General features: G+C 52.5%; 1 protein-coding gene across 2 annotated transcripts; it reads right to left on the bottom strand.

Moving 5' to 3' along the window:
* Nucleotides 1-469: 469 nt before the first annotated feature.
* Nucleotides 470-27,093, bottom strand: CDK12 (cyclin dependent kinase 12). Of its 2 annotated transcripts, none has more exons than XM_086477823.1 (14): nt 26,042-27,093; nt 19,031-19,915; nt 14,902-15,078; nt 13,172-13,311; nt 12,348-12,518; nt 11,349-11,538; nt 10,379-10,435; nt 9,739-9,840; nt 8,297-8,374; nt 7,710-7,826; nt 6,997-7,128; nt 6,044-6,258; nt 3,791-4,252; nt 470-1,173 (listed from the first exon to the last, which is right to left on the bottom strand). In XM_086477823.1, the coding sequence occupies exons 1-14, from the start codon at nt 27,091-27,093 to the stop codon at nt 470-472; spliced, it is 4,482 nt and encodes a 1,493-aa protein (XP_086333949.1). The 2 variants fall into 2 exon arrangements, with proteins under 2 accessions (XP_086333949.1, XP_086333950.1); XM_086477824.1 differs by having other exon boundaries at nt 470-1,146.
* Between the last annotated feature and the right edge of the window lie 692 nt (nt 27,094-27,785).

Genomic DNA, 27,785 nt, shown 5'->3' with positions numbered 1-27,785 from the left:
TCTCCCCCTGAACACCACCCCGCGCTTCCCCCCTGCCCCGAGAAGCGCCAGTGCCCGGCTCGTGAAACTTTTTTTAATGCATTTCCTTCTTCCCCCGGGGATGGGTTTGTTTCGTTCCTCCTATTTTTTAAACGATTCCCCCCTCCCCGACTCTGCTGGCTCAGGGCAGAAGCTCACCGCTGTTCGTGGCGGGGTTTGGTTTGGTTCTTGTCACTAACCAAGCGCGAGGAGGTTGGGCCAGCGAGGCGCCCCCATGGGGACCCTCCGTGGGGTCGCGGGGCGCCAGCCTAGCAAGGAATACACCAGGGAGCTTTGCAGCAGCTGAAATGCAGACCAGACCTTGCTCTGGCAAAAAAAACAACGAAAAAAAAAAAACCCACCCCACCCCACCCCCCCACCCCCAAAAAAAGTCATGTCGCTAAAGGTGGAGAGGCGAGGGAGGGGGGGAGCGGCGCGAAAGGCGCATCTCTCAGTAGGGAACCCCTCTCCCCCGTCCCCCCCGCGGAGGCACTCTGCCAGGCCCACGGTACGCCTTCCCGTAAGAAGAAGTCGCCTGGGTTGGGGCACCCCAGCTGTGACCTGTTCCTGCCCCGCTGGAACCGGCCGTCCCCGATCCCAGCTCGCCGTAATTTTGAATTTTGGCCTCTGGATGTACCAGCGCGTTGTTGCTCCCCTCGGCTTTCGTGAAAGATTGCCCGGCCGAGTGCACGGCGACGGGGACTCTGGCGAAGCGGAGGTCCTGGTCCCCTGGAAACTGGACAGATCCTGTGCCCTGGTAATTGCTCGTCTCCCCAAGGTGGCTCACGGAGCCCAAGAAGGTCCTGCTTTTCCCCAGAGGCTGCGCGGAGGGTTCGAGTAGCGTCTGGCCCGAATTCAGCTCCTCGGCACCAAATCCCCCCTCTGAGCCCTCGGCGCTGTAAGTCCTGGAGGAGGAGGAGGAGGAGGAGTGGGAGCGGCCGTAGTCCGCGGCTCTCGAGGCTTGGTGCTCGTGCGTGGCGTGGCCGAGCGGCTCCGTCTCTTGCTGGGAAAAGAGCTGCAGCAGCGCGGCCGTCACGGCCGGGTTCAACTCTTGGGCTGCGCTGGAGAGATCGCCTTCGGAGAGAGGCGGCGGTGGCGGCGGTCCGGGGGGCTCGGGGGGTCTCTTCTCTGGTGGGAGAATGCGAGGAGGACACGCTGTGGAAGGGTTACTTCTTTTAAAGACCATCTTAAAACATCACGCGAGCAGATATAAATACATTTATATGGAAAAAAACAAACCAACCAACCAACAAACCAACCAAAAACCAAAGAGCCTCCCGAGGCAGCCCGCTCTCCAGGAGGCACTGGGAAAGAGGCGGAGGGGTTTAAAAGCCGGCGTTCATGGCAAGACCGAGGCACGCGCTCATTAATGTTCCCCCCGTGCTCGCCCCGGCCCCCGCGCTCCCCACTAGTCGGCAACAGCTGTCCTAACACACGGGCACCCGGGGAGGGAATTCCTGCTCCCGGATCAGAGGCTGACGCCGAGCGGGAGGCAGATGTGGAGCCACACGACAGCAGCCGTTCCCTGAAAGTGGGGTCTCCCGCTCCAGAGGGACGCCGGGCCTCACCGGGCGGCCTCGTGCTGATGGAGCGCGGCCCCTGAGGTCTTGGTCTAGAAAAAAACCCCACAAAGCCCAAACCCAAGCCCAAACCCACACACACCAGCTCCTGACTGCCCCCAGGACAGACCCCCCCCCCACTCCGTGTCCCCTCTCGGCTCCTCACCCCAGCCGGCCCTGCCCCGCCTGGTTCGGGACCTTTCCACACCACACCGCGCGGTTCCAGAGCACGGCCCAAAACAAATCTCAGCCCACAAACACCCACGGGCAACGTAGGGGCTGTCCCGGAGCACGAGAAAAGCCTTTCGCTCCCCACCCCGGCCCCGTCCTCCTCCGCTCGCCCCCACCCCCAAATCAGACCTGGAGCCACGAGGGTTTCTGTTCCAAAGGACCCCTCCTAGCAAGGACAAAAGCACCCGGCACCCCCCCCGGCCCCACCACCACCACCCCGCTCCTGCGACTTTGTGTTCCTGCTCTGGAGCCAGCAGGAAGGACAAAGCAGGCGGGTTCGGCGGGGGGAAGGCGAGAGCAGAGCTCCAGCAGCGCCCCGGCTCCGGCAGCGCCCCGGCTCCGGCAGCGCCCCGGCTCCGGCAGCGCCCCCGCCGAGGGGAGGACGCCGCTTCCCGCGGGACACGATCTGCTCCCGGTGCCTCGCTCCCCAAACCCGTCCTGACTCCTGCAGAGCAACACCCCTGAACTGACTCGAGGCTCGTTCGTCAGCAAAAGGCTCGGCTACCCGGTGATTAAAGTTACGACTGGCGATGACGTCAGAGGCCACGAACGCCTTGCGTGAATCAGATCCTCAAATCATTTGCAAAACTGGTTATTAAAAAGGTCAAACTTTATTGTGAAAACCAGTAGTCTTCCAGGACCACCCCTCCACCCGTATCAGTCAGTCCACTTTAAAACTAGATTGTATTTAAATCCAGAAAACAATCTTCAGGTAATTTTAAAGCCAAGCTGATTTGGGGACAGCATATCATTTAAAATAATTATAAACAGAGAACAACGTTATTTAATTGAATCTGCTCTACAATAACCTAGTTATCTTCCAGTACTAGGGCAAAAAAAAAAAAAAAAAAGAAAAAAAAAGAAAAAAGGAAAAAGGAAAAAAAAAAAGCACGATCACAACTGGCTTGTGGTGGGCGGGTGTGTTGAAGGCACGAGAACACAGCACGTTCAGCTACATTGCAGAGGAGTTGTGTATCGGGCCAAAAGAGGCTCCCTGGAGAGTCTGAGACATACTCAGGAGGCGCTTCTAGAATTTGGTGAGGTCGTCACAGGATGTTGCTAATAATTCAAAAAATCAACAGAAACAGAAGAGATGGAGACATTTACACTCACCTTTGGAAAGGAAATCCAAGAGTTCACTGACACAATCAGGTCTTTGAAACATGCCTCTTACTTGCTCTACAAGAACCAGCTGTTTGGCTCCACTTCAGAAGTCGCTGAATTTCAGGACTCCTAAAAGCCAACCCTAGGTATAACCAGGCACACCGAAGCTGGGTGCACAAGTCCCCGGCTGCCACTCTCCCTCCCTTCCAGCACTCTCCAGTATTTCAGTTCTCATCTTCCTTAAAATCATCTCTGCACTTTTGTGGTGTTGTCTGTTCTGTTTGGGGGGTTTTTTTTTGGTGGGTTTGTTGTTTTTTTTTTTTTTTTTTTTTTTGAGAGGGCAGGCAGGGAATGGTGAAAGAGAGAGTTGGGACAAACAATAAGACGGGAAGATCTGCAGAGACCCAACGTCCTCCGCAAAACAACTACCTGAACGTGTGAACTGGTTATTAGGGCTATTAGAGGAAGAACCGACCCTCCAAGTCTCCCTTTCGGTTTTGGGCAAAACCCAAACCCTTTCACCTTCCCTGACCCATTCACAGGGGAGCACTAACAGACCCAACAGGCTTTGGGGACGTGAAGCGGAGCAGTACTCCCGTGGTTTGGCTTTTTGCAGTTGATAAAACCTCCTGAGCAGTCCAGCACTTACCGCAGGGAGCGGGTCAGCGCCTCTCAGTCTTGAAATCTACGGCTTGACCACATCCTAGCGCCCAGCACCCTCCCTCCTCCCGCCCACAGCCCCCTGCCTCGCTCTGTCACAACACTGGAACGTCTCGGTTCCTCCTGGCCACAGCCAAACCAGAGGAACCCGGACGGAACAATCGTCCGCACGAGCGCAGGGCATCCAAGACGCCCACGCAACGGCCGTGGTTATTTACCTGTACTTTCCTCTGGGTGCAGGGTAGGGGTTTTCCTTGGCCCCCGTTGCTCGCTGCTCTTCTCCCCGTTGCTCTCCTCCAGGGTTAGAACAGGCTCCTGGCTCTTCATCAGCTGACTCAGCAGAACGGCCAGCACGTTCTGCATGTCTCCCTGAGCGCTGGCTGTTTCTGGAGTCACCTGCTCCTCCGGTAGCTGGGCCTCTGCGGGGGGCTCTTCTATGGCTTCCTCTGCTGCTGCCGCCGCTGCCGCCGCCGCCTGAGACTCGTGCTGCTGCGTTGTGGCTTCTGTCAGAGCGTTGATGGACTGGTTGAGAGCCTCCAGCTGCTGCTGCATCTCCGGGTTGGAGTGTACGTTCAACAGCTGGGCCATCTGCGGGACGCTCAGGTCGGTCTGGCTCTGCAGCAAGTTCAGTAACACGGCGAGTTCGCTCTGGTTCAGCTGCTGGGTGATCTCTCCAAGGCCTGCAGGGAACACAAGGAGCACCGCGGGAAGGTGAGGCAAAGCCACAGCGCATCCGTTCGTCATCGTGACGCCGCACGTTCCAACTGACCCCTCTGCGCCACGTCCCCGGGCTGGGGGAAGGCACGGAGGCTCCAGGGGGAGGACGCCAGGGCAGTTTGCGCAGATTCCCACCGTCAGCTTGCCCTCTCCAGACGGAGATCAGCTCTCAACAGCACTGCAGCAGCACCCCGTGGCACGGCGCACACACTGCACTCGCCCGAGGCCGCAGCACCGCTCTGCGAGCTGAGCCGTAGAGGGGAGGCTGCTTCACCGCCCCCCTCCAACCTCCCAACAGAACCGCTTGTTAAATCAGCTCCGTCGAGCCAAACCTCCCCGTTCCTCAAAGCGAGGGCATCCCGAGAGCCAGACTGGTCACCAAGGGGAACCACCAGTTAGGGCAGCGAGTCTGAGGATGGGTGACGAGGATGGGAAACCCTTGGCCCGCACCAGGGGCGACCAGAGCGGCGAGTCTGGCAGCAGCTCAGCCCTCCCAGGGCCTCCCAGCGCTCCCTCCTCCACGGGAAGGCAGGTTTCCCGGGCTGGAGCGAAGCTGCTGTTTGGGAGAGGAAGGGTGTGTTCCACTGACACAGCAAAAGAAATTAGGCCAAGCAGAAGGCAATTCCTGGCTGAAAGCTGGCCTGGCATCACAGAGGACTCTGTCCCGACCCGCAACTATTCAGGTTAGTCTAAAATACGACCTCAGAGCGGCATCACCTCCCTTTGCACCACGCCGGAGCAGAGCCTCCTGAGTGACAAGTGACAAGGGCGTCCCTTCGCACCGACACTGACTTCGTAAGCCAAACTTTTTGGGAAGAAGGGTGTAAAGGTTTGGTTTTAGAAGCTTAAGATTAAGCTCCTCTTGCTGGTAGGCAGCTAAGAACGTGACGCTCACTTTTCTCAGCTGTTTGTTAATCCAACCACCACCTTTTGTCCATCTGCCATGTTTCATTGAACACATGGATTGTGCACTCCCTGGAGCAAGAACTGTCTTCCTTGTTACTTGTCAGTACAGCACTTGACACAAAGGGAGCTTTAGCCCGTATCTGGGTTTTTATAAAGCTTAGGCAGAACAACCAGCGTGGTCTGGGCAGCTTCCTATTACCTCTGCATTCCCAGGAATCAAAACACCTCCCCTCCAACTAGTTTCTAGACGCAGGAAGGTTGCTCACAGTTTTGGAAACGGTGCACAAGTCCTGGGCCTGCAAGTCTTTATGACCAAATGATCTTTTCCACAGCAAGCAACGTGCAGTAACACACGCTTCTGCCCATCGGCCACTAGCCTGTTACATCTCCCACGCCTAATCCTTAAATAATTTGATCAACAAGATCAAACTCCAGCTCATTTGCACACCCTTTACATGGCTGTAAAGGGTAAAAAACCTTCCAGCCTACTACCTGTTGCTTCGCTGGCCTAAGTGACTCGGTGACTCCTTTCGTTACCCTCTGTGAAAGCTTCGGAACCAATAATGTAGCTCACGGATCAAATTCAGAGTCAGCTCCTCAGCGAGCGACTGCTGAAGACCAGCCAGAACGCTCTGCAGCCAACGGTTTTCACAGCAGAGGGGAAAAAAACAACAGGGAGGGGGGGAAAAGTCAGGATGGGAAGAGTCTGGAATGCCCTTTCTGCAGAAATAGAGGTGAAAGAACCAGGCAGGCTTGAAAACAGACACAAGCCTCCCACACCCAGACCGGAGAGAGCAGGGAGGTAACGTATCAGGAGGAACCTTCTACAGACCAGAGGGGGCACTGACCTACGGCATCTCCAGCACCAGCCTCTGTTTTGAGCTGGGCAGGCGGTGGGGGCACAGGACTGCTGTTGTTTTTGACAGTGTCTGTGCTTGTAACAGAGGTAGTTTCTTTCCGAGAAACTTTTGATAATGGTGGCTCCTCCACTGCAATCCCGCTTTGCCGCTGCCGTCGGCGTTTCTTGCTCCACAGCTCGTGGCAATCCTGCCAGTGGGGAAGGCTGGAAGAGAACAACACTTGGGAGTTCAGAAACACGGCAAGAAAACCAATTTAACCCTCAAAGACCACAGAAAGTTATTAGTGCCATAAGAGAAGCACAGATGTTCCTCCGACTCTGCAACTATGCCATTAAACTAAGAAGGGGTAAGTCCTAGAACCAGGAAGGGCAGCATAATTGCACGTGAATCATTTAATTTGCACTGGGATCTCACCCCTGAATGGGCTGGATGCACGCAAGCCCCATCGAGCCCAACTCTGCCAAGATCTGAGAGCCTGGCGGCTTTAAGAAAGCAGGTGCCTTTAGTAACTCTGAAGGAAACGGGACCCAAAAGCTACGGCTGCACCTGCACACAAAGCAGCTAGAGCAGAGTTTTAGTGTCTGCTCGACTGGAGCGGGCGGAGAGCGCTGCAGTGTGACAGCACTCAGCAGCCACTCTTCTGGGCAATTAAGAAGCAGCATAAACGAGGCCTGGCCAGTCCTCCCCGGCACAGAGGACCCCAATACACCACGTGCTGCTTCGGCCTATCTTCCAACCGCGCTTTAGAGCGCCTTGCAAGCGTTAAACTGAGCTTTATAAAACCAGGCAGAAACCCAACAGCACAGGAGGAGCCAAGGGGCAGGGTTGAGAAAAGAGCCCAGAAATCCCGGCTGACCCAAGACGAGGCCAAGCCGGTGGCTCCTTCCCAAAGCTCATTAGCAGAGAGCCCGCTGCAGGGGAGGACACCGACTGGAACTTACTCCGGAGGTGCCATCTTGCTGAGGTCGACGTCCTTCAGGAAGTCGCTCTGCAGGGCCTGTTCCGCCGTGCAGCGCTTGCCGGGGTCCAGCGTCAGCATGTGGTCCAGCAGGTCGAGAGCAGCCGAAGGAATGCTGCGCAGAGAGCGGGAGACGTGGAGTTAAGGGCTTGCTCTGAACAGGGGGAGGAGCCCGCTTGCAGAGACACCTCGGGCCTAAGAGAGGTCCGTGCAGTCCAAATTTATTGCTACGCGATGCAGCAGCTCAAAGACATCAACAGGCACCAGTTACGGGGCATTTTTGGTCTCATTTTTGCGATTTACCAAGAACAACTCCGCTGTGAATCCCACAAGACTATCACAGGGTTATCCTCCCCCCACCAGCGAGCACGCCTCTGAAGCCAGGCAGCCTCAGCCCCGCTGCCAAGCGCGCTTTCCAGGCGCAGACCCCAGCTAGAAGCGTCACAAGAGCCCACAGGCAGGGAACCCCTCCGGAAGGCACCTGGGGCAGATCAGACATTTAGAAAAGGGGACAGCGACCCCATTCCAGCCTTCCCCAGATGGGAGAAGCCCAAGCAGAGAGGGCTGCCCGAGGGCAGAAGGCAAGAAGGGGAAGTACTGCTTTATCCCGCCAGGAGCCCGAGGACAGCAGACGAGTCGCACGAGGTAACCGAAGGCCCCACGCAGCCCCTGATCCTCCCTTCTAGCAAAACTCACAAGGAGAACTCCTCACGCAGGCGCCTTCGATATTGCTTCTTCGGTTTCATAGTGTTGAAGTAGGGCAACTTGATGACATCTGGCCACACGGCTGGACAGGGGCTCCCACAGAGCCGGCTGAGAACCAGAAAAGCAGAGTACGATCAGCAGGAGGAACAGAGTCACCAGCCCGAGCGAAAACCTTTCCTTTCTAAGGAACTCACTGTACAACCACCCAGGTCTGGGCACACTTCAATGAAGGTTTGGTAACCCTCAGGTCAAAAAGAAGGTTATCAGGAAGAGGGAAAAAGCTTATTGTGAGTTTACAAACCATCCAATTCATGGAATTTTCAGCGCGAGATGTAACTGAGGTTCGTGATTTCTGCACTCAACTAACAACAGCCAAGTTTAGTGAGGGTGCACACCACACCCTTGATGGTGGGAACGAACACCTAAGTGTCCAACTATTCACATTTGCAACGACAGTCATTTGCTGGTTCTGTTTCACAGGCAGGTTATAGACAGAGGCCTCTCCTAACAGAGAGACTGTGTGCACGAGCAGTTTCTGCAGTACCTCTTCTCATAGGCATGCATGTGCAATGCTTTACCTGATTAATTCAAGCTGAGCCAGTTCCAGATTGGCTTGAAAAATAGGCTTCTTTGTAAACAGTTCCCCGAGGATACAGCTGGAAAGAGGAAAAGCAAGAGGTCACGACAGCAAACCCTTGGGATGATCGTTTGAACACTGCAGCGTTTCTGCTCCGAAGCAGGTTTGCCTGAGGAGAGTTATTTGCATCAGGGCTTGTAGTTGAGAACTGACAAACTAACCTGTGTGTACAGAGTCGCCCACTCCGCGCAGCTGGGAAATGGCACTCACCAGTTAACCTGTCACAGGCTTCACGCTTTAACTCTTTGCGGGGAAAGGAGGAGGTGTCAATAGCATGGCAAGAAAAACAGCCAGGCATCTCCTTTTCCTCCAGATTCAGCCCGTTTATCTTTTCAACTTTACTGGGCGGTACCTGCTGGCCCAAGTTATCCTCAGCTGCCGGCAGATCACCGTGTGCCATTGCCAAGCTCAGGCTCTGCCTTGCACACGCAACGTTTGTGCGCACACCCAACACTTGTACAGCTGGAAGGGAAAGGAGAGAAGGAGGGAGGGGACAGCTCTGACTCCTTCAGTCCTTAGCATCGACCCTTAAGCCTTCTGACAGGAATGACAATCAGCGCCCGATATAGCTGTGGGCTGGGAGAGGCACCTGTCTGCTGGAACCGGGCTAACCCCGCTCCTTTGGCACAGGACACCGAATGGCAACTGGACCTCTCTGCTGGAGTCTCCAGACGTAATCATCAGGGCCTGACTTCTACAAACCTCGGTTGTTTGTGTACTAAGCTCTGCTGAAAGTTGTCCTGTGAGTACCACAACGGGAAGCATGCATTTTGGGAAATCCAGTCCCGCTTCTGAACGCTGAATCCTCGAGTCTCTGGTTCTGAATCGCTTGGAAAATGTTCCATCCCTGTGGGTGAACTGCCCAGACTCCCCCTGTTCACAGGCCTCCCTACACCACTAGAAACCTCAAACCTCTACTTTAAAATATTTCCCAGAATTAGCTAAAAAAAAAAAAAAGAAAATCAGGTGACAAACAGCACAATCTGAAGAGCTGACAGAAAAACTCTCTATTAGGTCATTAAAACCACACACTGAAGCTACAACCAGCACAGAGTGAGCTTGTCACCCCTTCTGATCTTAGCGGGACATCATTACCAAAGGTCGCTTGGTTTGGTTTTTAAGTAGTGAGAATAAATACCTTTTATACTCTCACATGTCAACACCAAGAAAAGCCTCATTCGAGGAGTTTTAACTAAAAGGCACAGTTTTAGTCAGGTGACACACCCCTATTTCCTCAAAGCACAGAATTCTGAAAGCATTCCTACACTACCACACCACTCTGCGCTGGAACAGGTACAGCTTCAGACATCAGCACCCGTCGGGCAGCACCTTCCATCAGAAGGACTCTACAAAGAGGACAAGAGGCACAAACCAGGCACTTACCCACAGCTCCACACGTCTATGGCTGGTGTGTAACGCTCCTCACCTAGCAGCAATTCTGGAGGTCGATACCACAACGTAATGACTTTGTTTGTGTATGGACGGCTGGAATGCGAGATACAAGCATAAACTGATGACAAGAGCCACAAAACCCTGAGAAACTGTAACTTTTACTGCCAAAACTGCAGAGTTAGGCATGCAAGTAGAAGCAGTGGGCTTCTCAGTGCCTGGCATAGCACTTGCCCATGTTAAGCAAAGCTGATGAGATATCACAGATCTGCCTGTGTGCAGCAGGCAGTTAAGTTGTAAGTACCCAAGGCTGAAAAACCCTGACCTGCACCAGGCAGCAGCAGGCTGCCGTGACCGAATAGTGACTGATCTCAGAGCAAGACACGGTCCATGGCAAGCACAGAAGATGTTTCAGCTCCTTATCAGCTGGTTTGTCTAATGAAAAGCTATTAACACCAGCCAGGAGTATAACTTTCCAACAGCTGGAGCTGCATTAGACCACTCACACTGGAAATCATTTCTCAGGCAACACCAGGACTTCCAAGTGAAGGGACGACGTGGGTATGAAGATGAAAGGAGCTCCTGCCACCTCTGTAAGCCATCTCCCCCCTTCCTCCACCCCGCTATGCCTCACCTCTCCTCTGAGCTGTAGAGTCGGGCGAGTCCAAAATCTGCAAGTTTGATTTGCCCACTGAAAGACAAAAAAAAACCCAGTCACTGGCTTGAATCACAGCTGGGCTCACGTGCTGTAAGCAGGAAAAGGTAAGAAAATCCCCCCCGCCCCGTAGCAGAAAGGCCTAACAAAGCAACGTTTGCAGTAATCACTTTTGGATATGCCAGTCTTAATTTTCCAAATCCTATTTAATGCTTCAGAGAAACAAAAAAGAAAACAAGAGAGTAACATTTCAGTCTCATCTCCATCCCAAACCCTTCCCAATAGGCCAATGTCCCAGACAAACGTTTCAGATGGATATCCAGACATGTGGATGCAATTAGGAGCAGCATTATTCTCACAGGCTCAAAGTTTTCTTACGGGTATCCAGATAAAGACTTGAGAATTAACAGCAAATGAGTAATGGTTATGTGTTCTGAGATGAACTACATTACTGCCAAACAGCGCTATCTAGAGAAGAGAGAGCATTCATGGAGAACTGCTACTTCCTACCTTAACCCTCCACGCTCTCTCCGCATACAAACACCTCCAACAAACAGTGTTTTCGCCAAGATACCGAGGAGACCAAGCGCACCCAGAGACCCATTTACTTCAAGTCAACATGAAAGAAAGTTAACTGTAGGGAGCTGCAGAACGGTGAGCAGAGGGCCTCAGGTGGAGGGCACGCTCCCAACAGCCAGTTAAGCAGAAGGTTCTTTGGGCTGCTCACCCTCGCAGCGGGAGCTGTGGTCTCAGCCAGCAGCACCCAGGAAAGCCACTGCTTAATCATAGCCACCCGCCACTCCACTGGTGGAAACACACGGGGCTGTGTGATCACCACCTCCTGCTCCCAAGCACGCTCAAGGGGAAGACAAGGGGTGTCTGCTCTCAGCTGAACCCAGGCAGAGCACAGGGAAGGGCTCGGACAGAAGCGTATCTGCTCCCAGGTTACCTGTTGTTCAGTAAGATGTTGGAGCACTTAATATCTCGATGAAGGAAATTCTTTTTGTGACAATAATCCAGACCCTCCATTAACTGTTTCATGAAAGACTTGATATGGTCCTCTGAGAAATGTACCAAGCCAGATTCTAGCAGCCCCATTAGGTCATGGTCCATGTACTCAAACACAAGGTAAAAGGCACCTGGTGTTAACAGAGAGAGAAATCATTTAAGACAAGGGAGGAGAGACAAAGATAAAAAAGCAGGAGTGAAAGTAGGATCAACTACTGAAACATTCTTTTTTGTGCACTGCTGAGTGTGTTCTGTTGGGGTTTTCTTTAAAGCAGTCTTGGGATATTTAGGGCTCACTGGGCAGCCTTCAAGATTTTTTTTTTTCCTCAAGGGGAAAAAAAAACCCAAACAACTAAGTAGCCCCTCTAATGCATCAAGCCAACATCTGAAATCAAAATATGCCCCCAAAGTAACTCCTCTGAAACCCTGGTCACGTTCACCTCTGTTTTGTGTTTTCTTTGAAGCTAGTTTGTTGAAGAGACTACTGCTACGCCTGGCTTGAACCCATGTTTGTGGTGTTCCCCTCTCTCTCACAGAAGAGGAGGCCCCAAACAACAGCTCGTGGGATGCCGGAAGACCCTTCTTTCCCAGTGACAGAGGACAGAAAACTTTTCACACTGTTAGTAAATTTGTTGCCACTAATCAGCGTTAAAAGTGACTCTGTAAAGGCTCTTTTGTGACTCTACAGGAACGCAGCGCATCGTTTCAAGCCTGCCTCTACCTCTGCTCTGCAGTGCGACAACCCCTTTCAACTCAAATCTACCCTTTGATGTGAGGCCAAATCAGATGCCAAACTTGCTGGAACTCTGTATCAAGGAGGAACGCAACAAAAAGCTGATCTCCACGAGAGTTTGTTTATTCTTAATGTAAAACTAAAAATCTAAACGGTGTTGCATCACCTCTTGGGCTCACCGAAACCACACCCTGCAGCAAACATTACCTTTGTCCTTCTTGAAATCCAGTGCATCTTGTTTGTCCGTGACAATTTCCTTCATGTTTACAACACTGCGGTGGATCAGCTGCCGAAGGATTTTGATCTCGCGGATGGCCGTGATGGGGAAGCCTTCCTTTTCGTTGTCCAGTCGCACCTTCTTCAGCGCTACCAATTCACCTGCCAGAACAAGCCAGTGTCAAAGCCTCCACCCGCATCCCCGCCAGCAGCTCTGTGGGCTTCCAGGGGAAAGCTGAAAGCAGCCGTGAGCACAGCCAACATCCTCCAGGAAACAGCAGAGGCAGCTGTAGTTACCACCGGACTCACTTGTGTTAGATCACCCTGCCAGAAGTTGCCACACCACCAACCCAAGACAGACCCCACCAGTGCTCCTCCTAATCTCCTTCGGGAGAAGGTCGCACAGGGGGACCCTGGAAACCACCCCAGTCCCTTTCACAAGCTCTGCCACAACCAAGTCTGACAAAGGCCCGTGCAAAAAGCAGGGGTTCGGTTGGCAGCCGTGGCTGCCACAGCTCTACCGACCACAACCGCCCGCCCACACGCCAAGCGGCACGCACAGGGCACACGACTTCACGAGCAGGGAGAGCAGCTGGGCCCGAACTCGCAGTTATCAGGATTTCAGAGCTCCTGTTCTTTTGCCTCTCTCGAAAACGCCTGATGTCAGTGCTTACTCCAGGGCTGGGGCCATTTCTAGTTCTGCAGGTATTTGTCATTAACCAGCAACACCACTAACACGGGACTGGGCTCAAGCACACCCACAGGAACGAGGCCTGAAAGCAGTGGAATCAGTCTGAAGCCACTCGGATCCTTACCTGTATCCTTGTCCTTGGCTTTGTACACCTGCCCGTACGTCCCTTCTCCGATAATCCCAATGATATCGAACTTGTCCACGCAACGCTTCCCCCAGTCACTTTCCGTCTGCCTCCTTTCCCCATACCGAGGACAACAGATTCTGAAAGAGGCAAGAGGGCTGTCAGACACCCGAGGGCTCCACCTCACCCGCCAGCCCACAAACAAATGTCTCTTCCACTGTTTTAAGCTGTACCCTAAAAAAAAACCAACAACAACAACAACAAAAAACCAAAAACCAAAAACCAAAACAACCCAAAAAGCAAAACTCAGGCACCTCGTCTTTACACTCCTGGGAACTGAGCGTTCAGGAGAGTTTAAGGAATTACGCTGTATAATCCCAGCTACTCCAGACACCGGCAGGCGCTGCTGTACTGGAATATTATCCTTCGGATACAGGAATATTATCCTTTATTCCATTCAGACACCAAAGCACCAGAACACTCTCGCTATCAGATCTTTTCACTTCAGTTACGCGTTTATCAGCTGCGACGGCTCACGAGCAACACGCTGCTCCTCCCGGGGAGCCGAGGAGTGCAAAGCGTGGGGAAGACGAGCAAAACTGGTATTACGCCACCTCAGCTCCCCAGACTTGGAGGCAGCAGAACCATTTTGCTCTAGCCTACCCGGGGCTCACAGCTACACAGATCTCTACGAAGATCTCGTAACACACTTTTAACTGAGAGTATCTTGAAGGAGAACCAAACCAGTATCTTTATCTAAAAAACCAGCAGAAAATCATGCTACAGCGGGGCAAACACCAGCGTTTGGAATCTTTTGCAGAAACCCTGGACATCTGATTTCTATTTAAAACCAAGTGCAGCTAGCACTGCACACAGAACGCCGAGGGGGCTGCTCCCTTGACAGCCGCATGGATCTTGCTGTCGGGGAGCTCCGTCCGCCTTGCAACACGACCGACACTTGAGTCGCGCACGAGGGGAAGGTGCACGGCTCCTGTTCGGAACAGCCGCTTCCTAGAAGCACCGGGAGCTTTATCCAGGGATACCCATCGGGAAGTTCCTTTGGCCCACAGGCTACGGGCTAAAGCAAAAGAGGAGAGCGCTTTCAGGGCAGACGGGGCTGGAGATCGAGTACGACCCACGCCAGCAACTTCTACCGTTGAAAGGGTCAAAGGGGAGGACAACGGAATCCGTCCCAGCTTCAGGACAGAGCCGGAATTGTAGCCTCTGTTCCCGCACAATTTACACAACCTCCTCTTCTCCCCAAACTGTTGGGCTGTTGATTCTCAAACAGATGGGGCAAGTGGCCTTCAGCTGTCAGCGGTCCAAATATGAAACAACCCACAGGAAACAGTTAATATACCGTAAGAAAAAACACTTGTTTTCTCCACGTTTCACTCCCCTCAGTAAAGACAGCACTCAAACCAGCCTGGGGACAGAAGAATTCTGATACAAGCGAACTAGTCCTGGCTAAAGGTTTGTAACTAAGGGCACGTTAAGTGTTCTCCCACCCAGTAACTGGTGGGGGGGCTGCCGAGAGCTGGCAGAGCAGCTGCCAGGCTCAATTTCAGAAACGACCGCACTCCCACCAGCACAAGGGCGTGCAGTCAGCTCCTCCAGGAGCGCGGTGCTATACGCTGACTTACAGCCTTGGAAACCCAGACTGATACCTGTGTGAAGGAAGGGAAAACCCAACCACCCCAAAAAGCTGAAAGAGAGAAAGCCAGCCTTACTTTGGTCTCTTTTTGAACGGTTGCTGAGGTGGTGTGGCTGCCTTTGGTTCCGGGGAGTCAGGAGGAGACGGGTCCCCTCCAGGGAGCTCTGGAGGGAGCGGGAGGTCCGTGAGTAAGTGTCGTGGTCTCTGCTCTCTATCTTTCTTCACAGGTTTTGGAGGAAGAATCTCTTTTGGACTAAAGTCCGAAAAGTTAATACAATACAAAAGTCAGACTTAACAGCCAATTAACAAACAAAAAAAGCCTACTGTAGGACAACAGCTCTCTAGTCCAGAAGTTAGAAGCCCAAGTTTAAGTGCCAAAATTAGCGTAGCCAAGCATAAACCGAAACAGCCTTAAATTTTACCACGACAATGCATCAGGAGAGAGAAGCGTTAGGTTTGAGCGCACTGTCTTCAAATAAACACACAGCTCTTGCAACTAGACCTTGCTCAGTTTGCACAAAGCAGTTGTTCTTCCGAGCTTCCTGTAAGACAGTTCAGGTATGACCCAGCACCCACTTTCTGGCCCGTACTTCCTCTATTTAGTCCACTTATTGCAATGAAATTAAATGCATGACTTGTTAAGGACCACTATACATATGAACCCAGAGCTGTATCTGTCTACATAAGTAACTTCCAAATTCTTAGCAAGGACTGGAACGCAGCTCTAACTTGTAAAAATTGCTGAGAAATCAAAAGTTGACTTTTTTTATTAAAACCAAACCCAAACAAATTACCAATGGCATCAGAAGCTGGGTTTAGACTGGCAAGAGTCTCATAAACAGAACCTACTTGCTCCCTCACATACGCAGTGGGGAGAATTCCCAGGTCTGAATAGCCAGGAATTCTTCTCCACACAAATCTCTGCTTCACCAGGAAAGGAAAAAGATTTAAGAGATATGAATGACCTTCCAAGGTTCGTTTTTAGGGCAGCCAGCAGGAGGTTTGCTGTTTGTCAGCATCACCAGGTCTAACACTCCAGCACAGAGAACTCCGCCTAAATGAAGTGACGGAAGTAGGTCATTTTCCCTTTTTTTTTTTTTTATTAGACACTGTCTAATCTGCACGACAATCTCTTGTGAAATATAGTTAAGAAACAGGCAAGACGAAGAAGGAGACTATTCTGGCACTGAGCTCTGACATCTTCCGCAAGAGATGGGGGAGCAACCTCATCCCGCTGCTAAGGAGCCACCAGGCAGCTGCAGAACTAACGGCAGGTCGCACCAGCCCGGACCTCCGGCGGGAAGCACCCACCGACGGCCCCACCACCTGCGGCACAGAGCCTAGAGACAGCAGGCGTGGGAGAGCTGCGCGGGCTGAAGCCCGCCCCCCGCTAACTGCAAATCCTTAGTGGGCAGAACGACCCCCAGCCGGGTCACGTCAAGGCAGAACCCACGCTGAGCCTCAAAGAGGTTCTCCAAAGCGGGATCTAGACAGCCAGGGCCTACAACCGCGCGTAGGAGGCAAGAGACTTGTTCCAACAGAGGAGATCCACCAGGTTTTGCTTTCTTTAGGGCTTTCACACGTGTGTTTGAAGGACGGACTTAACGTCCAGTTCTCACAGACCGAACGCTCACGCTAACAAAAAGGCAGTTCTTTCTTCCTCCTCGCGTTTAATCCACTTCTAATTGGCAATTCATTTGCCCCTGAGAGTATCTGAATACCTGACACCAAACGCTGAGCTTGGGCTCTCGGACCCTGTCAAAAAGACCCAGCCTTTTCCCAGACACACACCAAAAGCCAACTTCTTCGCAAGACTTCTTGGGAAGGACGAAGGTGTGGGCAGGTTCAACCTGCAGGTGCCCAGCCCCCCAGGAGCTCCTTTCTCTCCCTTTCACCAAACCAATACCACTTTCTCGCTGACCCACTGCTACCCGTGCTCGTACAGCTCGGTTATCTATTGCCGTATCAGCACCAGTGCTACTTCACTTCAGTGACCCCCGGCACGTTTGGACGTTGCACCAGGCATCTCTGTCGGAGAGAGAAAGCTGAACAGACCCTTCAGAGCTGCCCGAGCAGAAAAGTGACAAAACACGAACGCCACCTGCCTAAGGAGGACTCCTAGAAGTCACCTCCCCTCTCCCCCTGCCCTCCAACAGCAGGAACGCCATCAGTCAGGGCTGCATTTCCAACCGTGCTCGCGCTGCGAACAGTCACCCGGACGGGCCCAGGAACGTGCGCAAGCTCTGCCGCTGCCGCGCGCAGCATCCAACACGGATGAGTTGGTACCACTTGCTTCTCGCCAGCTTTGCCCCTCCCCTGCGAGGGGAAGCGACCCACGCCCCCTGACTGCCGCCAAGTCTCAAAGACGATGGGTCTTGAGCGCTCGGCAAGCATCAAGAAAGGTTGAAGAGTCTCTAATTGAGTGAGATGTTTTGTGCCGGGACACTTCAAAGCACGACTCCGAACCCTGCGCTTACCACGGGGTCAGAGCTGGAGTGTTCTCCCAGTCCCAGCATACGAACATTAAAATCTGTCTAAGAGTTTTGTTCATAAATACAAAGGCAGTTGATTAAGAGCGAGCTTCTGCAGAGTCAGTGCCATATGCAACTGCCACTAGACTCAGCAAAACAAAGCGGGATTTCCCCTCCCTTTATTGGGAAAAAGGCGCTGTGACTCCATTCACTGAGCTGAGCAACCAGCTGCGCTATCGCCCACACTCCCAAGTTCATCGTGATGGCAGAGATAAAACCCGCTTTTACAAAACTAACCCACACCTGGGTGGTAACAGACAGCTCTGGGTGCGAGTGGCTACAAGAGTAAAACACGGTATTTGCAGGAGAATTTCTGTGTTCGGCACTAAGGGGACAGAGCAGAAGGACCTTGCTCAGGCTGGCATTTGAGTTGGGAAGAATCTGCAGCCTGTGAAAAGCTACTGCTCATCTCAGACACTTAAACTGAATAGAGATTTGCTGAATGACATTCCACAGCTTAGGAAGGGCAAACAAACACACACGAGCCTAACTTTTATGCTGATGACAGTGAGGACATTACCCTAATTTACACTGATACCAGGACCAACTATGAAAATCAATTAAATGAATCAGAATACGTAACATACTGCGTTCACTTCATCCACAGGGTAATTATACCAAGTCGTAACTACCACGTAACACACTACTCATTAAGAAACACGCTTTGCTACCCAACGAGACACCTAGTACATCTTCAGCGACGGTTGAAAAGACACAGACGTTGGTACGGAGCTACAAGCTAAGCAGATCAAGTGGGGAAAAAAAATATATTGGTGATGACCTCATGTTAACGGGACTACAACACACTAACAGCTACAAAAGGAAACCAAAAAAAAAAAGTTTTTCTTCTTCTCCACCTCCACTTTGGATATTCTGTTCCGTTCCCTTCTTCCCCCCCCCGCTCAAAAAACAACCCAAACCCCACAGTGAGATTTTTCAGACAAGTCCATACCAGAAGCCAAGACCACCACCAGCCAGGGCCCAGAGCAGGCAGAGCTACAATTACAGGACAGGATTAAGCCTGCAGGTTTTGATCAGAAATGACAGGAAACAGAACATTTAAGTAGGTGTAGTTTCACTCTTTCATTTTCAAACTCTTTTTTTCAAACAAACCACACCTACTTAATAATAAGGATTGTCTTAATTATTCAATAATTAAGACAATACTTAAAGTTAAACCAATGCCATTTTTTACATGCAGGCATGGCCTGCGTGTTCAATGAATCTGGATCAGAAATAGCTCTGGTTTGTGTTCTTGTATTGAATTGTTAAGCTCTCTCCTTCTACTTAAGTACAGCTTGTGGAGGAATTAAACAAAAAAGCAATTTCAAAATAAGCCTGTGCAAACGGCTGCAACGCAAAGGGGTGCATAATTCCGGATCCACGTTCATTCCTGTCATAAATATGAACAAAGAGCGATGTGAAACCTTTACTAACCAGCACTAAACCAGCAGCCAAACCTCTCTTCCTCACCGAGACCAAGACGTAACTACCTGCACAGGATCGTAAAACTTTCCCCATAAACCTGACCAGGCCAAACCCAGGAGTGGCCGTGCAAGAAGGGCCCAGTCCTCAGGGCAGGGTAAGCTCGTAACTGTCAAACTAACCAAAAGAATCTCTTTATGTCAACGTTTTGCTTTTAAAGGCAAACGGGAGGCTCTCGTGTGACCTTACCTATCCAAGTCATCTTCCCCAACTAAAATAGGGGGGAGCGGAAGCGGAGGCAACGTTGAAGTTTTCAGGTGCGGGATAGCAGCCGTCACAGACACTTGTGTTTTTGTAGCGACTTGGACAGAGGGCTGAGAGTTCACCTGAGAGGATAAAGTAGACGTCCTTGGGTGGGAAGAAGATGGCAAAGACGTTGGGGCTGAAGTAGGGACCTGAACGGGAGTCGGCTGGGATGGCGGCAAAGGCGGAACAGCAGGTGATGGAGGCAAAGGCGGCAACGGCGGAGTCGGAGGTGGCGGCGTGGTGGTCGGCAGGGGCGGAGGAGGCGATTTGATGGAGGGTAGCGGGGGTGGAAGCTCCTTCTCTGCTGCGTCCGTCTCTTTTGGAGACAGGAGGTCCTCTACCGCTGCTACAGGCTTCAAGTCTTTTGCTCCCGCCTGTTTCGCCTCTCTGACTGGAACAGGGTGTTTCCTCTCGGAGTTCTCCTCTGCCTTGATTTTTGTTGTCTCTGCAGGGGCTTTCGTCTCTGCATTCGTATACAGTAAGTTAACTGACTCTGTATCTGACGACGATTTTTCAGATTTAACAGTTTTGGTGACCTTTTTAGGTTCTGTTCCAGACTCCTTAAGTTCAGCTAAGCTGTTCTCCTTCCTAGAGAGGAAAACGGGCGAGCCCTTTGCCTCCTTCCCATCCACCTTGGCTGCAGCCGCTGCCGCCGCCGCTCGCTCCTTTTTCTTCCTGCTGAGTTCCGCCCCCAGGCTGGAGTTCAGCGGTAGCCTTGTCGGTGATATACTGGAATGGCGACTGCGTGACCCAGACCTCTGCTTTTTACTGTGAGATGACGAGTGTCTTGAATACCCAGGACTTCGGCTTCGGGACTTCACAGATTTCCTGCGGAGAGAACAGGGAGAAGATAAATGAAACGAAGCGTCTCTCAACCTCTGGGCTACTCACCAACATCAACAGAGCTCTTTGGAAAGAATTTGAATCCATTATTTGTCAACTCAGTTCAGAGAGTCCGTAACACCTGTCAGGAGAGACGAAAGCGACCGAAACGAGCTTATTGACTAAAGCAGTACAAGTTCCAGGTCATCATCCAGCCTTCCAGCGCCAGGACTACCCTCACCACCATACTGGTAAGGCAGGAAGGACCAAGATTGGACAAGCCTTAAGGTAAAGCCGAGATCACGGATGCACACGCTACCAGAAGAGCTGAGCTGAGAGGATGAGCTGGCAGTTTACGAACCTTTCGCAGTAATTACGTACAACTTGAAAGGAAACAACGGATAAAATACGACTGCCCTCACGGGAACGCCACCTCAGGAAACGTCTCACTTCAGGCTAATTTTTCCCCCCGGTTCTTTTACTATCATCGGAACTTGAATTTGCATATTGTGATTCAGGAGAAGGAAAAAAAAAATGCTCAAAAACAAATGAGGAATTTTAATTCTGTTTGAGTATGTCCAGAGGGTCCCAGTCTTCCCCTACAATAAATGGGCTCTAAATTAGGTATATACGGAGAAAAAAACAAACCACCCTGAAAATCTGGGTTGTGATACAAGCAAGGCAGGAAACACCTCGCACCACCCGGGCACGCACCCGGGGTGAAGCTAGCCAGGAGCCAGCAGGAACCACAAGCCCAGTGGAGACTGATGCGGAAACAAGATAAAAACCAAAATGGAACTGGAAACTGGTACTTCCAGCGTCCGTGTCAAAATAACCGACAAGACAGAACTGTTTCCTCCACCCGAGGAGGAACTAGGGGTTTGCAGGCTATGAGATGGCGTACGTTAACGGCACACGCGGTGGGCTCTGAGGGGCGTAGAAGTTGTGTGAGCCAAGAGGAAAACAACAAATTTTGAGATCAGGCCCTATGAATACTACAGCAGAAACTATGCTCAAGGTTTATTTTTACTCCATGATTTACTACTCAGAGCATAGCTAGTTTTGAAAATCAAAACACAGATCCGCACTGGTTGTAAAAACACCTAATAGCAAGCAGGTGTAAACACAGGGATTTTTTAGGGTTACTCGCTTGTAGCCGTGCTCAGAACGTGACTAATACCACGGTCTAAACTGTTTATAGGGCTACACAAGTCAGTATTATCTCAAGGCAACAAACATTCAGAAAATAAACTGGAGAACAGAGACCGACTAATGCAAAGTTCCTCGCTGGACACCACCAGCGCCCTCGAGCATGGACACAGCTGCGGCTGCACGAGAAGCGAAGGGTCTTGCTGCGCAGCGGTGCGGCGTTTAACGAACCCTCTTCCCTGGCTACTCCAAGCACAAGCATTCTGCCTGCTCACCAGCGGGTACAACCCCAAACCTCGTGCTGACGGTGGTCAAAGAACACTACGACTGTAGGCAGGCCTTACCTTTAGACTTACAAAATAAATATACAACCAGAAGGAGGAAAAAAAAAAAGCGTCATCTGAAGTCACTCCACTATTCTCCTCTTCAACACACCGTTCCGTGCTGGGAATGCTGCCTCAGGATTGTCTCTTTTCCCAAGGTTTCTGCTTAATGAATTAACGGTCCTGGGTGCAGTGAAGCACTGGGATAGCAGCTCCCAGCACGAAGATGCCAGGAGCTGAAACAGCCATCACATTTTCATAATGCCCAGGCACAGGCTAAGGAAAACATTCCTAATGGATCCTGTAGGATGTAGTTTGCTGCAACCGCAAATAGTTTTGGGGTTAGCGCTCCCCATCACAACCCTTTCAGGACAGATTGTTCAAGATGCTGCAACGCTTGGTTTCCTACTCCCCGCCTGCCATTCTCCCCCATGGTCACTCCCCAACAGTTACTCCAATTCAACCGGTTGCAGAGCAACATTCTCAACCAGATCACTCAGCAGATCTGGTATCAAGTGAACTTCTCCAAAAGTCCAATTTTCCCTTATTTTTAACAGCGCTACACTAGAAAGGCAGCCACCAAAGTCACCCGCAGGGGTACAAGGGAGAGGTAAGGCTGAGCGAGCGGTGGGGCGCGCAGGCAGGACCCCCCGTACCACGGGCTGCTGCACCGCAGAACCGGCGCTTCCAAGGGCTGGGAGTGACTCCCTGACCTTCCATCAGCAAATCTTCGCGTTCCTCTGTCCCACCAGGACTAAACCCCTCTTATGCCCTCCCAGTTGTCTTCCCCGCTCCACAGGCACCACTCACTTTTTCTCTTCGGTTATCTAACGATAACCACCTCCGGTTACTATACAAAGAGCTGTTGTTTCTAAGCCCGTTTTCCAGCTTGGTGTTGACGGCTTCTCTGTCAGACCTGAGAAAGGCTCCGCATCCAGAACCTCGTCTGCTCTCCCAGCACCAACGCGGCCAGCAGCAGACCGCTCTACAACAGGTCTTACCTCCCGTCCTCAGGCCATCGCCAGCCCCAGCGCCACTACCGCGCTGGCTGAGGGACCGTCTTCCACGGCAACACGTGCTTTCATCACCGCTGGGGAGCTCAGAAAAAGATGCAGAAAGAGAGAGGAGGCACAGGCAGATTTTGCTTTGTGAAGATGCTCTTTCCACCCTCTGGAACGACCTTTGCGCGGCTTCACCCGCAGCCGTTGGTTGGCACTTTTACCCCTTTCACCCTTAACGTGCGTTAAGGCAACGCTCCGCGGCTTACTTGCTTTGGGGCAAGGGGCTGGGGGGCAGTTCGGTCCCACATCAGTTCTTTTTCTGGATAAAAAGGCTCTGGGGTTAAACACCTTGCTGTCTCTCTAGCACTGCAGACTAGAAATACAAGATACTAAGCACGTATTAGTTACGTGAATTAACATAAAGAAGCCAGAGATGACGGCTCATCTCAAAATCCAAATAAAAAGGCATTATCAATTTAGCTGATACCATCAGAAGAGTTTTTGGAGGAGGGAACGCCAGAACCCTCCAGCCCTCCTCACGCTGAAAACAACCACAGCTATCAGCCGTTCGCAGAGGCGACTCTGCATCAGTTGGCAGAACAAAGCCCCCCATCCACACACTTCCACATTATCCACTACACAAACTTCTAGGAACATCTACAGGCACTAAAACATTTTACCTGCTCCAAGCCACAACTGAAGTTAAGGGTACCGTGGAAGCTAGTATCCAGGAAGCCTGACCGCAGGCCCCATGCTCCAATCGCCCAGGAAACAAGCTCAAACAGAAGGCTAATGTTTCTTGTTTGTGAATGCCCGATGACCTTTTGCCGTGGCAAGGATCTGCGGAACAGTGGCCACTACTACAGCACGTGCACACACTCGCACTCAGCTGCTATACTTAGTACAGAGCACAACCCACCTTCAGCAAGCCAAAGGACTCTGGAATGTCTTCTTCTAGTTTTAGCTGCAATGACAGCAGTTGCTACAAGGAATGGCAAGCCACATCTGTTATTTTCCCTACTGACCAAATCATCCTCATTTCCTCCTAATTTGAAAGCAAGTTGTTTTGCACAGCCATTTGAAATGCAAACACTCTGCATTTTCTCCAATCAGCACAGCACATTGATTCAGTTTCCTAACACTGTATTTTGGATGGGGAGATTAAAGAAAACACAGAAGGCACTCAAAAAACCCCGTATTGTCAGACAGTGGAAATCATTCAGTGTCCCAGAAAAGCCTGTGTTACCTCTGCTGAAGGATTTAAGGCAGTCAGGTGCTCACTGCCTAAGCGAGTGTGCCAGTTAAAGGTGCTTCCTTTCCCAAACTGTCCCTGCCCTGCCGCAGGAGCCAACGGAAGAGATCACACAGATCCCCAGCGACCCCGGTGCAAAGTCAGCTGCCTCCATTTACACACTCCTCTGCAGCAGATCAACCAAAGCTGGCTTCGGTGGAGCTGGCAAGGAAGGCTCAGCCGACCCGCCCCCTCGGGTGAGCTCCTGAACAGCCACCAGCAGAGGGGCAGCCCCACCTTGGGCTCCTGGAGCAGGTATCTGACCACACACTTACACCAGGTGCTTCGCCGTGCAGGCTGCGAGCTCAGTGAAGCAAAACTAACACGTGAATTACAACTTACAACTTGCCTAACACACGGAAACCACATTAAATCCCCTCTGTCCCTTTACTGGAATCACTTCAGGCAGACGTTTTCTGAAGGCATAATCCATGGGTTTTGTTCTGCGTTAAAAGAACGTATCACACAGTAAGTTATCTGCCCAGAAAAGAGAGAAGAGTAGTAGGTTATCAATTGAAGTCAGAGATTCAAAGAATTCAGTACAAGCTGAGTGTAAACAGTAAGTGACCTTTGGAATCTGTTTTGGTTTGGGGTCTAGCGTTTCGTCGGCGAGTCAAAGATGCCTTTAAAAAGTTTCTTACGTGGGTATGGAAGTTCAGGGAAGCAGCACAAAGTGCTTCGAAGTTGCTCCTGTAATTAAGATCAGGAAATGATAACTGCTCGATTTCTCAAGTCAGAAGCCAGCAGCCATTCACGGAATGAGTAAGCTTCAGGTTCACCTGGGAGGTGGAGGAACCTGGGGAGGAATGAACTCCTCTCCATACACCACTCCAGACTCCACATGGCTTCTCCCTGGTTAGGGCTGAACATGGACATTTAACAAGTGCCATAACACACAATTATATCATGAAGTATCCATGTTTTCTACCGCTGTATTCTTACCCTTCCAATAGGTCTAGTGAATAACGTGCAAGAACAGTGCCACCAGGGCAAGAAGGATCGAGGGGAAGGAGAAGAAAAACATCAAGGACTACCCCTCAGAACCTCTCAGGTGTACCCAGAGAACACAGGGCAGAGAAAGAGCCTGAAGGAAATTTTCACCACGTAAAATCACAGCAGAATAAGTAAGATTTTACGTTAACAGCTTCCAGGGTGCTAAAACCAATACACCTCCCACAGCAAGGACAAAGGCACTATTTCCAGCCCCCTACGGAAGACAGTATCCCTGAAGTTGAAGAGAAGAGCTCCAGTAACAAAGGCTGAATTCCAAAAGCCCCGAGTTCTTTGGGAACTGCTGATCACATAAACGCGCTCTGGAGGCAGCCTCTTTACTCGCAGCTCCTGTTTGGACCAGAGGATGCAGCACAGCTACCACAGCGCAGAGCATTTCTATAGCGATTACATTCCAGGTCACATCTTAATTGCCATGGAGCTACAACCAAAGCTCCACAGCACCCATGGCGACAACTGGAAACTCACTTAACATAAGCTGAAGCTAGAAAAAAAGAGAATCAACATTAGACTATGCATTCGTGCATATAACAGGGTGATTAATGAACATCTGAAATGAAACACACAGGACTACCTGCAAATAAAGAGTTTCCTTCTGTAGCAAGGTTACTGACTAGAGAAAAAAAAACAACAGAAAAGTATAGTTAAGCCAGAATGCAGCTGGTTCCTACTTGCCCTTCCAGAACACCCCGATTTCAGAATGGAAGCAAGAAACTCTAGTACTGAGAAAAGAAAGTTTAGGCTGGAAAGATGGGAGTTTACATCTGGTCACCTCTAATTCAAGGGAAAAGAAAAGACAAGTCAGTTCAGAAAGAGGAAAATACACTCAAAACAAGCCACCCTCCTGAAAAGCGTGATCAAGTTTCCACACGTAGTAAACAGATAAAGGCTTCCAGAAATAGGTGAAAACATTCTCCCCGGCTGAACTTCTCGCCAGGGAAGCGCGTTAGATCCCGCATCAGGAGCCGAACGGCTCCGTCTCCCTTCAGAGCACAACCCTGCCGGGGAGCCTCGGCCCTGCGGCGGGGGCCACCTCCAGAGGTGGGTGTAATTTAATCCCAGGAGCTCATTCAGCCCTAGGCCTCTCCGCTGCGAGCCAACATGGACGCTGCCTCCTGGCCGGCAGGGAGGTGTTCCCCAAAGTGTGAACACCATTTTAAAGCGAATTGCCACGAACCCGCCCAAAGCAACCCCACACAAATCACTCTGCAGCCAAACTCGGCCGCCAGTGACCTGGGGGCCCCACCTGAGAGGAGGAAAGGGGGGGAAGCCCTCCCATCCCCAGAGCCACCCCGACCACCCCCAGGGCCACCTCCCCGCTCCCCAGGGCACGGAAGGCAAGGCGGGGGGCACGCACCTGGCGATGGGGCTCCGGCTGACAGAGCGCTTCGCGGCGAAAGGGCTGCTCGAGCGCCGCCGGCCGTAAGGGCTCGGCGACCTGCCGCTGTACGAGCCGCTGCCTCTCTCGTAGCTCGAGGAGCGCCGCCGGTTGTAGGGGCTTATGGACCTCTGCCGCCGGCTGTAAGGGCTGGGCGAGCGAGTGTTGGACTGGTAAGCCACGGGCTCCTTGTAGGGCGGGCTGATGGACTGCCGGCGCGAGGAGCCGCCGGGGCTCTTCCTGTAGGGATCGTAGTTACTGGATGTGTGCGAGCGGGGAGGGCTGAGGTCGTACTCCTGGATGTAGGAGGCTCCCGAAGGGCTGTCGTCCAGTTTAGGGCTGTCACACCATTTTCGGTGAGGACTTCTGGATTTCCGCTTGGGACTATCAATCGTTTTGTAACTTTTTGGAGCATCCCTTTTCCGATGGCTTTTACTGCGCTCTTTGTGGCTGGATTTGAGCTCCCGATCCTTCCTGGATTTCTCCTTGTGCGCTTTGGCCGACCGGGACTCCTTGTTGCTACTCTTTGAGGACAGTGACTTGGGGTGCTCCTCGCTTTCAAGGAGTCTCTTGGAAGATCCTGATATTCTCTCCTTGGTGGACCCGGACCTGCTGGATGCCTCCAGGCTCTTTTCTAACTTCCTCTCTTTTTCTGCCTGTTTGCTCTTCATCAGCTCACGGATGCGCTTGTGCTGGTGGTGCCGGTGCTTCTGTATCCTCTCACTCCTGTCCGCTTTCCTCTCCTCGTTCTCCCTCCTGTCCAGCTTGAGGGCCACATCATCCGAGAAGGTATCCGAATCCGAACTGATGTCATCGTACTCCACCAGCGGCTTGATCATCGCGCCCAAGGGTGCCGCCGTCTCCTGGGCTGCCAGCGGTGACTCCTTGGAGTGCCTGGACTTATGTCTCTTGTGCCTGGAGGCCAGCCGGTGCCTCTCCTTGCTGTTCGAACTCCCGCTGCCAGGCGCGTGTTGCGAGGACCCCCCGCCGCCCCCATCCTTCTTGCCCCCATGTCTCTCCGGATTTGGCATTCCTCCTCCACTGTGCTCCAGAGAGGGGAGGGGGGGAATCCTCCAAAACCCCCAAACTTCAAACTTCCTCAGCACCCGCTCCTCGCACCATTCACCCCGGCCTCAGCCCGCCCTGCCGCCAACACCTCCCCCTTCCTACATGGGGAGCGGGGCAGGGAGCGCGGCCCCGCGGCGCCTCGAAGCCCCGGAGGAGGCGGAAGGGGCGGGAGGGGAGGGGGGGGGGGGGGGGGAGGCGGAGGGGAGCGGGGGTTAGGAACCGGGAGGGGAGGGGGAAGGGCACCGGCCTCACCGCCTCATCCGAGGGGCCCAGGCCCGGAGGGCAGCGCCGCCGCGGGGGCGCCCCGGGAAGGCGGGGCCTGGGCCCAAGATCCCTCCCCACCCCCTCAGCACCGGGCGCCCGGGCCGCCGCGCGGATCCCTCAACCGGAAGGCCCACGGGGCGCTGCCGCCCGCACCCCCCCCCCCTACCCGGCCCGGCCCGGCCCTGCCCGCCGCGCCCCGCCGCCGCCCCCCGCTCACTTCCCAAAGCGAAACGGCTCCGCGTCCAAGGGGGGGGAACTCGCCAACTCTCGCGAGACTCGGCCGCCTCTCGCGAGACCTACGCCGCCGCCGCCGCCGCCGCCCTCCGCCCCGCTGCCCGCCCGCCGATCCCGCGAGAGCCGGCGGGAGGAGACGGGAGTGGGAAGTGAGGGG

The sequence above is a fragment of the Leptosomus discolor genome, chromosome 25 (genome assembly GCF_034619465.1).
Source record: "Leptosomus discolor isolate bLepDis1 chromosome 25, bLepDis1.hap2, whole genome shotgun sequence".
In the NCBI taxonomy this organism is placed as follows: Eukaryota; Metazoa; Chordata; class Aves; order Leptosomiformes; family Leptosomidae; genus Leptosomus; species Leptosomus discolor.
The sequence above is the reverse complement of the archived record's forward strand: the minus strand, read 5'-3'. Positions and strand labels throughout refer to the sequence as shown.